This window comes from Callithrix jacchus, chromosome 11 (assembly GCF_049354715.1).
Source record: "Callithrix jacchus isolate 240 chromosome 11, calJac240_pri, whole genome shotgun sequence".
NCBI classification, from domain to species: domain Eukaryota; kingdom Metazoa; phylum Chordata; class Mammalia; order Primates; family Cebidae; genus Callithrix; species Callithrix jacchus.
This window is the reverse complement of record NC_133512.1, coordinates 18644518-18657139: the sequence shown is the minus strand read 5'-3', so window position 1 is coordinate 18657139 and position 12622 is coordinate 18644518. Positions and strand designations below refer to the sequence as shown.

Below are 12622 nucleotides of genomic sequence, written 5' to 3'. Positions count from 1 at the left end.
TTGCTGACGCTCGCGGTAGGGACTCCCACTTTGCGACCCCACGCACTAGACATCTGTTGCTCGGATAAAGGTCAGAGAGCAGCGCCGGACACACGCTTCTCACCCTCCAACCTCTGCGCTCCGGCGCTGGTCCGCCCACCTCGCCCTAGCACGGCCTCTAGGCTCCAGGTGGTTCCCCTCCCCCAGCTCCGCCCGGGAGGGGACGGCCCCGGGTTCCCCCGCTCCGCCCAGACAGGGGCGCGCTCCCCGCAAAGTGGAGGAGCCCGGGGATAAGCCCTCTGCAGAGCCGCGGTGTCCGTGCAGGGGCCAGGTGTCAGGAGACTATTTCCTCGGACGCGTGCCCCGGGACTGGCCCGGGCTCGGGTCGGGGCAGGCGGGGCGGGGCGGGGCGTGGGCGGCGCTCCGGTGGGCGCGGCGGAGCCAGCCGGGGCGGGGGCGCGGCGCACCTTGCTCCCGGCGCCCCCGCCCCGCGCCGCCGCCAGCCCCTCCCAGCGCGCCCGGCGCCCCCGCCCGCCAGAGACGGTTCCTGCCCCTTCCGTCCGCCCGGCTCCGCCGCTGTCCTCCGCCGGCCCGCGTGGGAGGACGATGGGTCAGCGCGGAAAAAGTGAATGAGGGCGGCAGCGGTGGCGGCCGCAGCCAGCGCCTAACTCGCGGGGCCCGATCACCGCCAGTGCCCCAGCCCCCGGCACCATGGACGCGTCGCGCGCCTTGGCCGCCAAGCCCCCGACCGGGTAAGCCGCCCCGAGGCCAGGAGGGGTGGGGTGGGGCGGGGGCTTCGCGGGGCTCGGACGCCCGCGCCCGCACCTCGCGCTCCTGGGCTGGGCGCCCTCTCTGCTGCCCCAGCGGGTGCTGGTGATAGTGGTGGAGCAGGTGCTGCGGTGCTGGTTTTGGGTGCTGGTGTTGGGTGGTGGTGCGTGCTGTGTACTTTGGGCGCCCGGGTCGTTGCCCAGGTAACCGTGTCCGGCTAGGGCCGGAGCGCACTTTTCGCGCTGGGTGGCTTGTGTGCCAAAGTCCTTATAGGGGTCCCCGCCAGCACCACCCCCATTCAGCTCGGAGCTCCCCTCAGGCCCCCCGAATGTTTGCCCTAGGGGCGGTGGGGGAGCGAGGGGACTCCCGGCCTTTGACTTCGGCAGCTTCCGTGCGGGCTTGTCCCCGGCCGGAGTTCTGACCAAGTCTTCCCTCCTCCGGTGGCGGCACCCCCTGGGTCGGCTCTCTGGCGGAGTGGAGGGTAGGGCTTCGCGGCCACCCGGGCCCCACGCTCTCGGGAGCTACTCGGATTGCCCGGAGGGTTTCATGGTAACGGCTCTCCCTCCCTGTCTTTATTCCAGTGGAAGGGGCGCGCTGGTGGGGCCAGGCCTGAGGCGCAGATCCCCGAAGCGGACCCGCGAGTCAGGGCGCCCATCCCTGTCTTCGCGATTCGGCTTCTGCCCAGACCTCTCCCAGTTTCTGTTTACCGTCCCCACACCTTGCGTGCAGGGATTACACGTCACCTTCAGGATTTGACTCGCAGAAAGAGTAATTTCCCTCATACAGCGCGAGCAGCCCCGCTCTTTATCCGGATCCCGCGCCAGGTGCCCGGCATCCCGGCGGGCCGCGCAGGCTGGGCCCCGGGGTCGCTCACAGTCCGGGAGGACTTAGTAGATTTCAGCGCCGCGCGCCGGGGACCTTCGACCTCGCTCGCTCGCCTGGAGCACATGTGTATGAGTCTTGCAAATGGAATGAGGGTTGGGGGAGCCCTGCACCTGCTTACCGAGTGGGCCCACTTTCTGCTATGGCAACTGGACTTGAGGGAGGCAGCTTTGGGGACAACAAATCTTTTTTTCTTTTACAGTTGTGTCCTACTGACTCACCCTGCCCATGTGCCCATAGGCAGACGTGTTGCCCAAGTGTATAAAAGACTTTCAGTCGGGCTCTTTTTTAAATTTTAGAGTTTTTCTTTAATGCCAGGAAAAAGTGAGCCCGGTTAGCAAATCGAATAATCCTGAAGCTGAGGAAAGTTAAAAAGAAGTTTTCTTTTCTTTTTCTTTCTTTCTTTTTTTTTTTTTTTTGCAGTGCACTTAGCGGTGGTTATGTAATTCTCTTTGAATAAACAAATTCCCCAGAAAGAAAATAAATGTGGGAAATCCTTTTTCATGGTAATAGACATCCCAAAATAACATAGGGAAATGTGAAACAGAGGTATCTTTAAATCTGTGGCTTTCATAGCCTATTAAATGAACCTATTTAAGGAGACTGAATTATTTTGTCACTATTACCTTATAAATAAATATGAAGACAGAGAGAACATTTAAAAGGCCGGCAAAACTGTATTCAAAGAGTATCTGTAAAATCCTTGAACGGAGTCTGATGATAGAAGTGAAAGGACGGACCCTAAGTCGTGGCACTCTTTTCAGCCTGGTACTGTGTAGCGAGAGGTAGTCCAGGGCTGGCCTTCTCACTGCCTCCCGGAGCTCCGATTGGCCTTCGCATTTGAATGGCAAAGGAAAGCGAAGGATTTTTGCTATGGAGAACCTGAAATTATTACTCCTGATGCATTCAGTTCTTTTCCCTTACTCATCCATAGTCCAGTTTTCTTGTCCAGACATCTTTGTCCAAGAAATCTAGACATACTATTTTTAACTTCTGTTGTTCTCAATTACTTTGTCATTTTTTAATACTTTCAGTGAAGAAACATCAAGAAAATACTAATATCCTTATATTTCTTCAGACAAAAATTACATATTTAATAAGAAGCAATTTTGTGTTCAAATCTGAAGAAATAAATAGTATTAGGTCTTTGAGCATTTTATATAATTATGGTGTATGCTTGCTAATTATAAAGGTTAGATATTGCCGTCAAGTATCTGACTTTAGCACATTACTGGTGGCAGTCAGAATCTACTGGCTCTTCACTGAGTTTACTCCTTTGCAATGTGCTTGAGGGAAATTTGTTTTCTATCTGATTCTGCAACTGTTGATTAAAAAATCAAACTTTCGGTAAGCCACCCTCTTCCCACGTGATAACAAACTGATACGGCGGAGCTGCGGCTGTTGCTGAAACGACCACTCCTCCTTGTGTTGTGTACAAAGAAGCTAGACTGGGTGCAGTGAATTAAGATTTCACCCTGTAAAGTATGGCCTACAAACGCTCTTCTAGAGGTTTACTGGAGGGGAGATAGGTTGGTGAATGTAAACTCACTGACTCTATGTCTGGCTAAATTATTAACAGGTAGTTATTAGTTATCTTTGTGAAAAACACAAGTACACATTTTTACTTGGATTGAAATTGCATGCTTTTTACTAGGAATTTTGTTAAAACAGTGACGTATGACTACTTGACTCCCGGGGAAACTGTGCTTTTAGGAAAGACGCTGTGTGCAAAAACTAGCAAGTTAGACTTGTTGTGACTTAGAGCTAAGTTGAAGTATAAGAATTGACAGAATATTCAGAACACAAATAAAGGCAGATTGCCTTTTGGTGAAGTTTTAAAGTATATTTAACTCCGTACTTTATCTGTTTACTTGCGTTTGTCTGAACATCTGTGGGAGCCATCCCAGTAGTCCACTGTTTAGAACAGGGCTACATTTCCCATTGGACCCTGTATTAATAAAGGACAGAAGAAGGCTTGCTGTTTGGCAGGACGAGGCTTAAATTTTTTTTTCCTATGGAGGAAAGACATGTTTCTGTAGAATACAATAATCTCCAATGGCATGAAATGTCAAAACAGCTGGTGCATTTGATCAATGGCTGTATTCAAGCAGTTTGCTCATGTAAAAATCCGTGGAAGTTTTGCTAATCAGTTTCGTCAAAATGTGGACTTCATGTAAACATAGCTGTTATTCATTTCTCTGCATAAATTTGTATTTATTTAATCAAGTTATTAGAACCAAAAGAAATTTTAAAAAATAGAAGTGGGTAACTTGAGCTACTGTAGACCTGTCGGTACCACACATAGTATTAACTGTAGAAGGTCTGTGACTCTTGATAGTGACACGGGCCAGCCACAATGACATTTTGTATTAACCCCCCATAAGCATATAAATATTAAGGAAATATTAACTCCACACCATAATAGAAAGCTTAGGTCTCTAGGCCTTTGGCTTTTGGCTAAAGTGTTAGAGAACGTGTTTACATTCTTTCAAATGAGAGCATGTATAACGATCTGTTACATAAAACTTTTCCCACTAGATTTGAGCAACATTTTTTAAAAGATGTTACTTCTGAGGTACTGTTTATTTTGGCAATTTATTTAATAAAGTAAAAGTTAAGGATTGGTTGATGTAATGTAGAGAGTAGGCCTAGGAATTTTAATGTTTTATAATTATAATATTTGCTAATGAATTAGAAGGGTTGGACATTTCTGTGTCATGATATCACATAGTCTCAGCATTTTTATTATTTCTCGGTGGTTCTATGATTTGATTTGTTAATGAAGGTATTTGTTAAGTGTCGCATCTCTCCTGCTTCCAGGAACCTTGCCTACAGTCCCTCCTGTGATTTCTTGTGACTTCCGGTGCAAAGGCAGAGTGGATTATTATTGGGTGGAGCCTTGACCCGGGCAGAGTAACAGCCCCCACATATATGCAGACCTCAATTCTGTGAACCCCTTAATTTGGGATCCAGGGAATGAAGTCATAATCTGTGTTCACTCAAGTGCTCCCGTGATTATTAAGAAAACGGTGATTATAGGATGTATCTATACACTATAATAAGTAGTTTAGGTTTGTAGGCCTTTTTTGCTTTGTTATAAGTTTATAATTAAATTTAATTCTGTAATTTATCTATAATTTAAAAAAGCGAGCATAAATATTTGAGAGCAAAGTAGTGTTAATATTTAGATCAAGGACATGTAAATCTGAAATATGGTAACACTTGGTTCTGATTTAGATTTGGACTTAGTAAATACACTAAACAGAATTCCTGTATTTATTTAATTTCATTTTTATGTTTTGGTCAGGGAACACATATTCTCACTGTATCATCCATGCTGGAGTGCAATGGTGCAATCTCAGCTCACTGCAACTTCCGCCTCCTGGGTTCAAGTGACTCTACTCCCTCAGCCTCCCAAGTATCGGGGATTACAGGTGTGTGCTACTACACCCGGCTAATTTTTCTATTTTTTTTTTTTAGTAGAGATGGGGTTTTACCAAGTTGGCCAGGCCGGTCTGGAACTCCTGACCTCGTGATCCACCGGCCTCAGCCTCCCAAAGTGCTGGGATTACGGGCATGAGCCTCCGTCACTGGCTGAGTTCCTCTATTTATTATGTGGTGTTTTCTTACCTCCCTTTGTTCTGTGCCTATCCACATTTAATTATGAAGGTTTTATGTGTTGGTTAATTTTAGTTAGTGGTTTTTTTCAGTTACCTTATACTATAGCTGAACAAAAAGTTGATATTTTATGACTCGCTGAAAGCTGTTATGTATCTTCATCTTTGTTCTTTTTCTCTTTTTAAAATACTGTATTTGATATTGGCTTACATTCCTACAGAGAGATGTATTGATAATATGACTTTTTATGCTTTTATGATTTTATTTATTTGAGTTGTAAATTTTAGTTTCCACCTCCCCCATTTTATACTTTGCTGTCTCACTTCCACCTTGTCACTTGAGTGTTTCTGTATTTTTCAGGGCCACTTGCTGGCTCTTTACTCCTGAATTGATGGGTTAGTCTATGTCATTTTTCTTTTATGGTTCCACAATTCCTTATTTTTCCTCTGTCTCTTCCTGGAATAGAATTAAACGGTTTTTCCTCATGTGTTCTTTATATGATTTTCGTTACTTCTTGCAAAACTAAGGTGGTCAGTACTTTGAAGACCTAGTGCTATTTATTCTAGACTAGAGTTTGCTGTCTTCTCTGGTATGACAATAGGCAATGGGTCCCCAACAGTGCGTCTATTTCCTGCCGCCTGTCTCAGGGCCATTCCTGTGCTTCTGAGCCAGCCCCTCCAGAGAACGATGGCTTTCCCCAGCTGGGAGAGACTCTGTGGTCTCTCCGGGTGTTAGCATGCTTCCCTTTGCTCTCCTCATCAGGTGGCAAGCTGTCCCTACCAGGGCCTTGTCTTCTACAGCCCAGGTCCCATTAGAGTAATCCCCCAGCTAAAAATGTTTCTATTCAAAAAGAGAAAAAGCTTCTTAAGCAACTGCCAAAGTATATTTTTCATGGATCCCTTTGATTAGACAGATTCCCAGACCACAAATACTTTTGTAGATGCAGTTCCCACCTGCCCCACACCCAGTGATTCCTGTAAGAAAAGGCACTGGTTGATTTAGAGAAACCAATAAAGTCCTTATCTCTTAAAAAAAATACAGCCCTCCAAAGATAAGCCAGCTAAGTCAGGAGTCCTGCCTGGTTGATCCCATCTCTTGTCTCCCAGGTGGCCCGCTGGCATTCACTGCCCAAGAACCTGAATCCCCGTGGGGAGCCATTACCTTAGGGATGCTGCCACCTCACTCCAGACAGAGGCTGGTGAGGGTCAGGCAGGGCATCTTTCCCTCATTCACAGTGCCCTCTGCTTATTTGTTAATCCTACTGACTTTCTTCTATGGAAGACAGGGAGGATCAGTGGAAAGAAAGTTGTGTCAGTAATAAGAAGCGTTGGTCCCTGGTGCCAGTCGTCCAATGTGAAATTGCCCCCTCTCCGCGCAGCCTGCAGGCCCATCCTGATGGGGCCCCTCCACACTTGCTCAGCTCAGGGCTGTCTGATGACGCTTCTGCCAGGCGCCAGTGTCCTCGGCCAGTGCTACTCGACACAGGTGCTTCTGAACTCTTGACTGGTGACTACTGCAACTAGGAGCTGAGTCTTTCACCTTGTAAAATTTTAATCCATTTAAACTTAAATAGCTGGGTGCAGCCAGTGCCAGTGGACAGGGAGGCTCTAGCCGCTGGATTTGCCACTTCCTCACCCCGGGTCTCAGGCTTTCTCTCTTGACTTGGCCTGGAGAGCTTTCTTGCCCCTTTCTCAGAATACCCCCAGCTCATTGTTCAAACTGTCACACTTCACGCCCTCCCCTGTCCGGAAACCTCCTGTGGGATTCGATTGTCCCTTTACTTGCCTCTCTGACCCAATGAATTCTCAGCTCCCTAGAGTCAGGACTATTACTTTGTAAGCTTCTGTGTCATTGGTTTGTGGCATGTGATACACAGCACAACCTCTGCTTCCTTCTTGCTGGTGGAGGGAGTTAGATAACATGGTCTTAAGACTCACGTGAGCTCTAAAATCATATGATTCAGTGTTCTCAGAATATTCTAGAGCCCTCTTTCAAAAAAAACTGTTTCTTAAATTGCTGCTTAAATCTTGTTTTTGCCAGCCTGTATGAGAACAGAGAGATCAACTGGCACTAAAATATTTGGAACTGATGTGCTTGGACTCAGCTTGCCAGCCACGTACCACGGTTTGGTGCAGATCTGGTAGGTGTTAAGAGGTCTTATTTTGAGGAACGTAAAGTGGTTGTGGCTTAAAGAGGAGATAAGTCTCTCTCCTATCTCAAAGTTCACCTCAGGAGTCCCGGGCTGGTGTTGGGGTGCTGCATTCCCGGAGACGTGCTGATTTTCATTTGGTGTTTAGTTGTGGCTGGTGTGTAGTCTCCATCTGCTCCAGCCTGGCCTGAGGAGGGGGAGGTGCACCCTATCCTTTCATGCTCCACCTGCCAGTCACACAAGTCCCTTTGCTCATGTCCTCTTGGCCCAACCATAATCCCATGGTCATTAAAAGAGCAGCTTGGAGGCAGGGGGAACGGAGATCTTAGCCACCAGCACGACCCTTACGAATCCTGTGAGGGCCAGGGGAATGGAGGTGTTAAGTGTACAGATGGGTAGGTGGTTCCAGTGAGCACGTGGTTCCTCTTCCTCCCACCAGGGTTCTGGGAAGGGGTGCCCCTGACAGTTTCTGCCCTTTCTGTAAAACATATCCTTAGTTTGCTGTGATGCACACTGACGTCCCGGAGAGCTCTGACCAACAGAGCACATGCTTGCCAGACATCCAAGGGGAGGAAGTGACATTAAGACTGTAATCCCAAAGGCCAGCGGTAACCAGGACTTTGCATCTGCAACGCATAAGGCTGCTGAGGTCCTTTGCTTTTTAAGATGTCTCTGTGCTCCTTGTCCACGCTACGGCCAGCCGCTTCCACTTATTCATAGTGGGCGCCATCCTGGAGGAGTGAGGGAGCAGGATCCTCCAGCCCCAGCTCTTAGAGTAGTTGCACCTGGGAAAGTCAGAGCTTCCTGCTGGTTTGGAGGAGGTAGGCAGGTTGGAGAGAGACCTTGTTACACGCTCTGTGTGGCTTAAGGACTCATAAAACTGGAAGAGGAGAAATACCAAATGGATTCACTTTGCAATTACATGTGGATGGTTTGAGCAATTAAATAAGTAGCAAACTTAGGCTAAGGGCTGTAATGGGAAAGCCAGCTGTGTGTGTGAGTGTATGTGTGAGTGTCTGTGAGTGTATGTGTGAGTGTGTGTGACTGTGTGTTGGAGTGGAGTGTGTGTCTGTCTGTCTGTCTGTCTGTGTGAGAGTGGGCGAGCAGTTAAAGCCAACTCCCAGCACTCGGCAAAGCAGCTGATCACCAAATCAGTTCCGGCGGTTTTCAGACTTAATCGCTTGGGAGTTGTGTTTAAAAATAGCCTTGGGTAGGAGTGTTAATGCAGCCAAAGTGTATACTTTTGTTCATCTGGCTAATTTTTTATTCTGTAAATACAGTTTGGTCGGCTAGAACCCTCTTAATTAAGCGCAAAATCCACTAATGTTCAGTGCGACAACCGTAAGGCTGGAGGGAGCCTGATCGACAGCAGCCAGAGTCTAAACATTTTCCATCCGCCCACCTGCCGTCCGTCTTGCCTGTTGTCTGTAGCTACCAGGTAGAATTGGTTTTGGGTGGAGCTGAAAACCTTCTCCCTTCTACTCCTGCCTAAACCACTTACTACAGTGATAATGGTTATCTGGAAGAGCGAATTGCAGATGTCTCACAAGAGCCAAGCCACCCAATTGGATTTTAAAAATGTAAGTTGGGATGATGGAGTCTGAATGTTTCCCGTGCTGTGACAACCCCCTAAACGGCTATGCTTTACCACTTCTCAGAAATAGTTGATTGGTTTCCATGGCCTAAGGCATAATCAGACTATGTTCTGAATGCAGTTAAATGTGTGAATTTCACAATAAACAGCAAAGTCAGGAAACTTAGTTTGGAAACTAGAGTCAACTGAAAAATACTTCAGTGTGGAATATTTCCTTATTATTAGTCCATTTCTTTTTACTTACCATCATGTTTCACATTTTTGGAATGATAGATTTCTGAAGGGGGACACAAAAATGTTCTTCACAAAGATTTGTCTTATTTCTCTGCATTTAAGCCACTGACAGGGATGACCAAAGCCTGCTCATTGTGCATGGAAGGTCTGGCTCTCTCATCAGGGCCCTCTGACATTGGTAGGACAGCACTGTCCTCTTGTCCCCTCCATTTTGTTTTGTTTAGTTTTAGTTTTTGTTTTTTTTTTGAGATGGAGTCTTGCTTTGTCGCCCAGGCTCACTGCAACCTCCACCTCCCGGAGTTAAGCAATTCTCCTGCCTCAGCCTCCCGAGTAGCTGGGATTACAGGCCTATGCCACCACTCTTGGCTAATTTATTTATTTATTTTTTGTATTTTTAGTAGAGACAAGATTTCACCATATTGGTCAGGCTGGTGTTGAACTCCTGACCTCACGTGATCCACCCGCCTTGGTCTCCCAAAGCTCTCGGATTACAGGCGTGAGCCACTGTGCCCGGCCTGTCCTCTCAGTTTTGCAGGTGAGATTGCCACTTGACTCTGAAGTCTCTTGTTAGTGTCCATGTCCTCATCCTTGGCCACCCTGCTGGGCTGCGCTGAAGCCCGGAACTCATTTCCAAAGCTGTTTTGTGAAAGCTGTTGCTCTGGCTCTCGGCATGGTGAAAGAAGATGTTACTCTGCTCTATTTCTGAAGCTCCCGAGTGTCTCAGCAGCATTTTGCAATGAAAAGCCAGTCTGCCTGCAGACATCCTTACAACTTATTCCTGGTATAGGAGCTTCATGATTACCTGTTTGATTGTGACAGAACTCACGTGTTTCTCGGATGTGTGACTCCTGAGACTCCAAGGTGGGATTTTACTTTTTCATACTACATGGTGTGTGATAGAAGAGGAACAAACTCGGCTGCTGTTGGCACAGAGCAGTTTTGAATTAGTGTAAGGAGTCGAATCAAGATTCCCCCTCCGCAAAGCAGGATGTTCTGCCTTGGTACTGGCTGATGAATTAATAAACAATGAAAAGCCTTCCCTTTCGTACTGGATGTTAGCCAGCTCAGTGTCTTGGGCTGATTAATTTAACGAAAACCCAGAGGTCTGCTCTGTTCAATAAATGAGCTTCCTTCAAAATGGAAGCTACACAGAACCCAGATGCACACATTTGCTAGTTGTGTTTTCTTTGAATAACTTTAGACAGCCCTTGCTTCAAGATGCAAGAGCCTCACTAATGAGCTGGGTGATCCCTTGAGGGCCTCTCCTCTGCAGGTGAGGGGGCCCTGTTGGCCGCGGCGTGCTGGCCAGTGTCCGGGCTTCTAGAGGCTAACATCGTCCAGCAGGGATGAGCTGAGCATAGGGAGAAGATAGCTCTGGTGCGTGGCACTTCCAAGCCACCTCTAGGTTCATGGTGCCTAATGTTGCTATGCTTCTGGCACCCTACCCATCTGTATTACAGTTCACACCTCAAGACACTCAGGTGAAAAGCAACGGCCATCTTTATTCATCAAGTACAATTTTTCCCTCTCAAGACAGAGCCTTGCTCCATCACCCAGGCTGGAGTGCAGTAGTGTGATCTCGGCTCACTGCAACCTCTGTCTCCTGGGTTCAAACAATTCTCTTGCCTCAGCCTCCCGAGTAACTGGGATTACAGGCACGTGCCACCATGCCCAGCTAATTTTTATATTTTTAGTTCGAGATGGGGTTTCACCATTTTGACCAGGCTGGTCTTGAACTCCTGACCTTGTGATCCACCTGCCTTGGTCTCCCAAAGTACTGGGATTACAGGCATGAGCCACTGCTCCCAAGCACCTTTTGTCTTTTTATTCTAACTGTGGATCTGCGGAAAATATTGCTTTTTACATGAGGTATCTAGACAGCAACCTCAGTGGAAAATTATGTGTTTGAAATGTTTTCTTGATGTTTACTTTTCATTTTCTGAATTCAGAATTATACAGTATTCTTATAGTCAGGGGTAAGACTGGCTGCAGAGCCTGATGGGAAGTAATGCATGGCTTGTGTTTAAACTGGGCTGGCTTTCATGATTTACCCATGTGCCTGGGAGGGGAATGCATTGCATTTGTATAACATTTTTTTACCTAGGGCAGTGTTTTTATAATGCTCAATATTTATTGGCATGAAAAGGAGTTCTGATTTATTTTAAATAGTGAAAGTGACATATAATTGAAGCAGATTTTCCACAAGTCTCAGCTTTTGTCCCTCTTTGTTGTGTCATCGTGATATAGGGACTGGCCCTTGCACTACCTAGTGGTACTGGCATTTGGAGGGGTGGGGGCTGTGCTCTGGGGAGCATGGCTGGTTTGCAGCTCTCTGGTAACTTCTTGGTGAGGGTGTCAACCTACAGAACATGAGTGGAAGGACAAGGCCCGCACATCTACCCTTCCCCTGAAAGCTGTGTCATTCAGAGGGACTGTTTGGCCTTCTTGTTCCTCATGACTAAGGTGGAGGTGCCTGGACTGCAGGGTTTTACGAGAAAATTAGAGACCAGGAGTCACTGTATCAGTGCACTGCCTGTCAGATGACAGTTCCTATTGTCTTTCAATTATTTTCTCATTATAAAATATTCTTATTTTCTCATTATTGTTTTTCTGCCAGTATTCCATCATTCTGCACCAAGAACATGTAATAGATGTGAGGCTGTATCCTGACACCTGTTTTTACTAAGACTTGCATTGCCTTTCCAGTAGGAAATATGGCTGCTAACGTTTTCTGTTTTCTTATGGTAGATAGGCGGCCACTGCCCCCTTGATAGGAAACTAACGAGTCTAATGATCTGAAGCGATCTGTTGCTTTAGAACAGAAAAATGGCACTAGAAATATAATAAAAATCATAGCCTGTATTCGTAAGTTGTCTTTCAGTGGATGTAGTAAACATAAGTTTGTTCCAGGACCTGGTGCGTCACATGTTGAGGAAGTCACGGGCTGGACAGGGTGGGTTGGAAACTGGGGAGAATGAATGGTGACTCATGTCCCACTGGAAGAGCTTTGTTAGAAGGCTGGAGCCACCTGTGACCTCTGCCTCACCACTTCTAAACAGAGGTCATTGTGCTGTGCTGTTTGTGTTACTCACCTAGCAGTTCTTGGATGCTAGGAGGGCAAGACCATGATTTCTCTGTCACACACTTGTGGCTGCCTCTCTCACACCATCACTTTCCAAGCTGACCTTGGTGTTGGTGACAACCTGGGACTGGATTATGGCCTCCTGACTACTGGACCAGCGAGTGGTTTTGGGGGAGCACTCGTGTCTGGGCACTTCCCTCTGAACTTCAGGGAGCTGCCAGTGTTATTCCATGATACTCTTTACCCATTAAAAAGAACATCAAAATCAATGTCTGAGATTCGTGTTGGCGTGCATGCAGTCAGCAGCCCGTTCCAT

General features: G+C 47.1%; 1 protein-coding gene across 27 annotated transcripts in view; it reads left to right on the top strand.

Moving 5' to 3' along the window:
* Nucleotides 1-515: 515 nt before the first annotated feature.
* The window catches only part of COBL (cordon-bleu WH2 repeat protein), a 288078-nt gene continuing 275971 nt past the window's right edge, over nucleotides 516-12622 (top strand). For 13 of the 27 annotated variants that reach the window (XR_013523869.1, XM_035253433.3, XM_035253431.3 and 10 more), the window contains exon 1: nucleotides 516-731. Coding sequence is in view for 22 of the 27 variants with exons in the window: in XM_035253433.3 (XP_035109324.2) it covers nucleotides 691-731 (41 nt within the window). In the remaining 5 variants the exon portion in view is untranslated. Of the gene's footprint in view, nucleotides 732-4936; nucleotides 5064-6031; nucleotides 7388-12622 lie in introns of those variants that run through there. The other 14 variants (XR_013523868.1, XM_035253429.3, XM_035253418.3 and 11 more) reach the window with 3 other exon arrangements.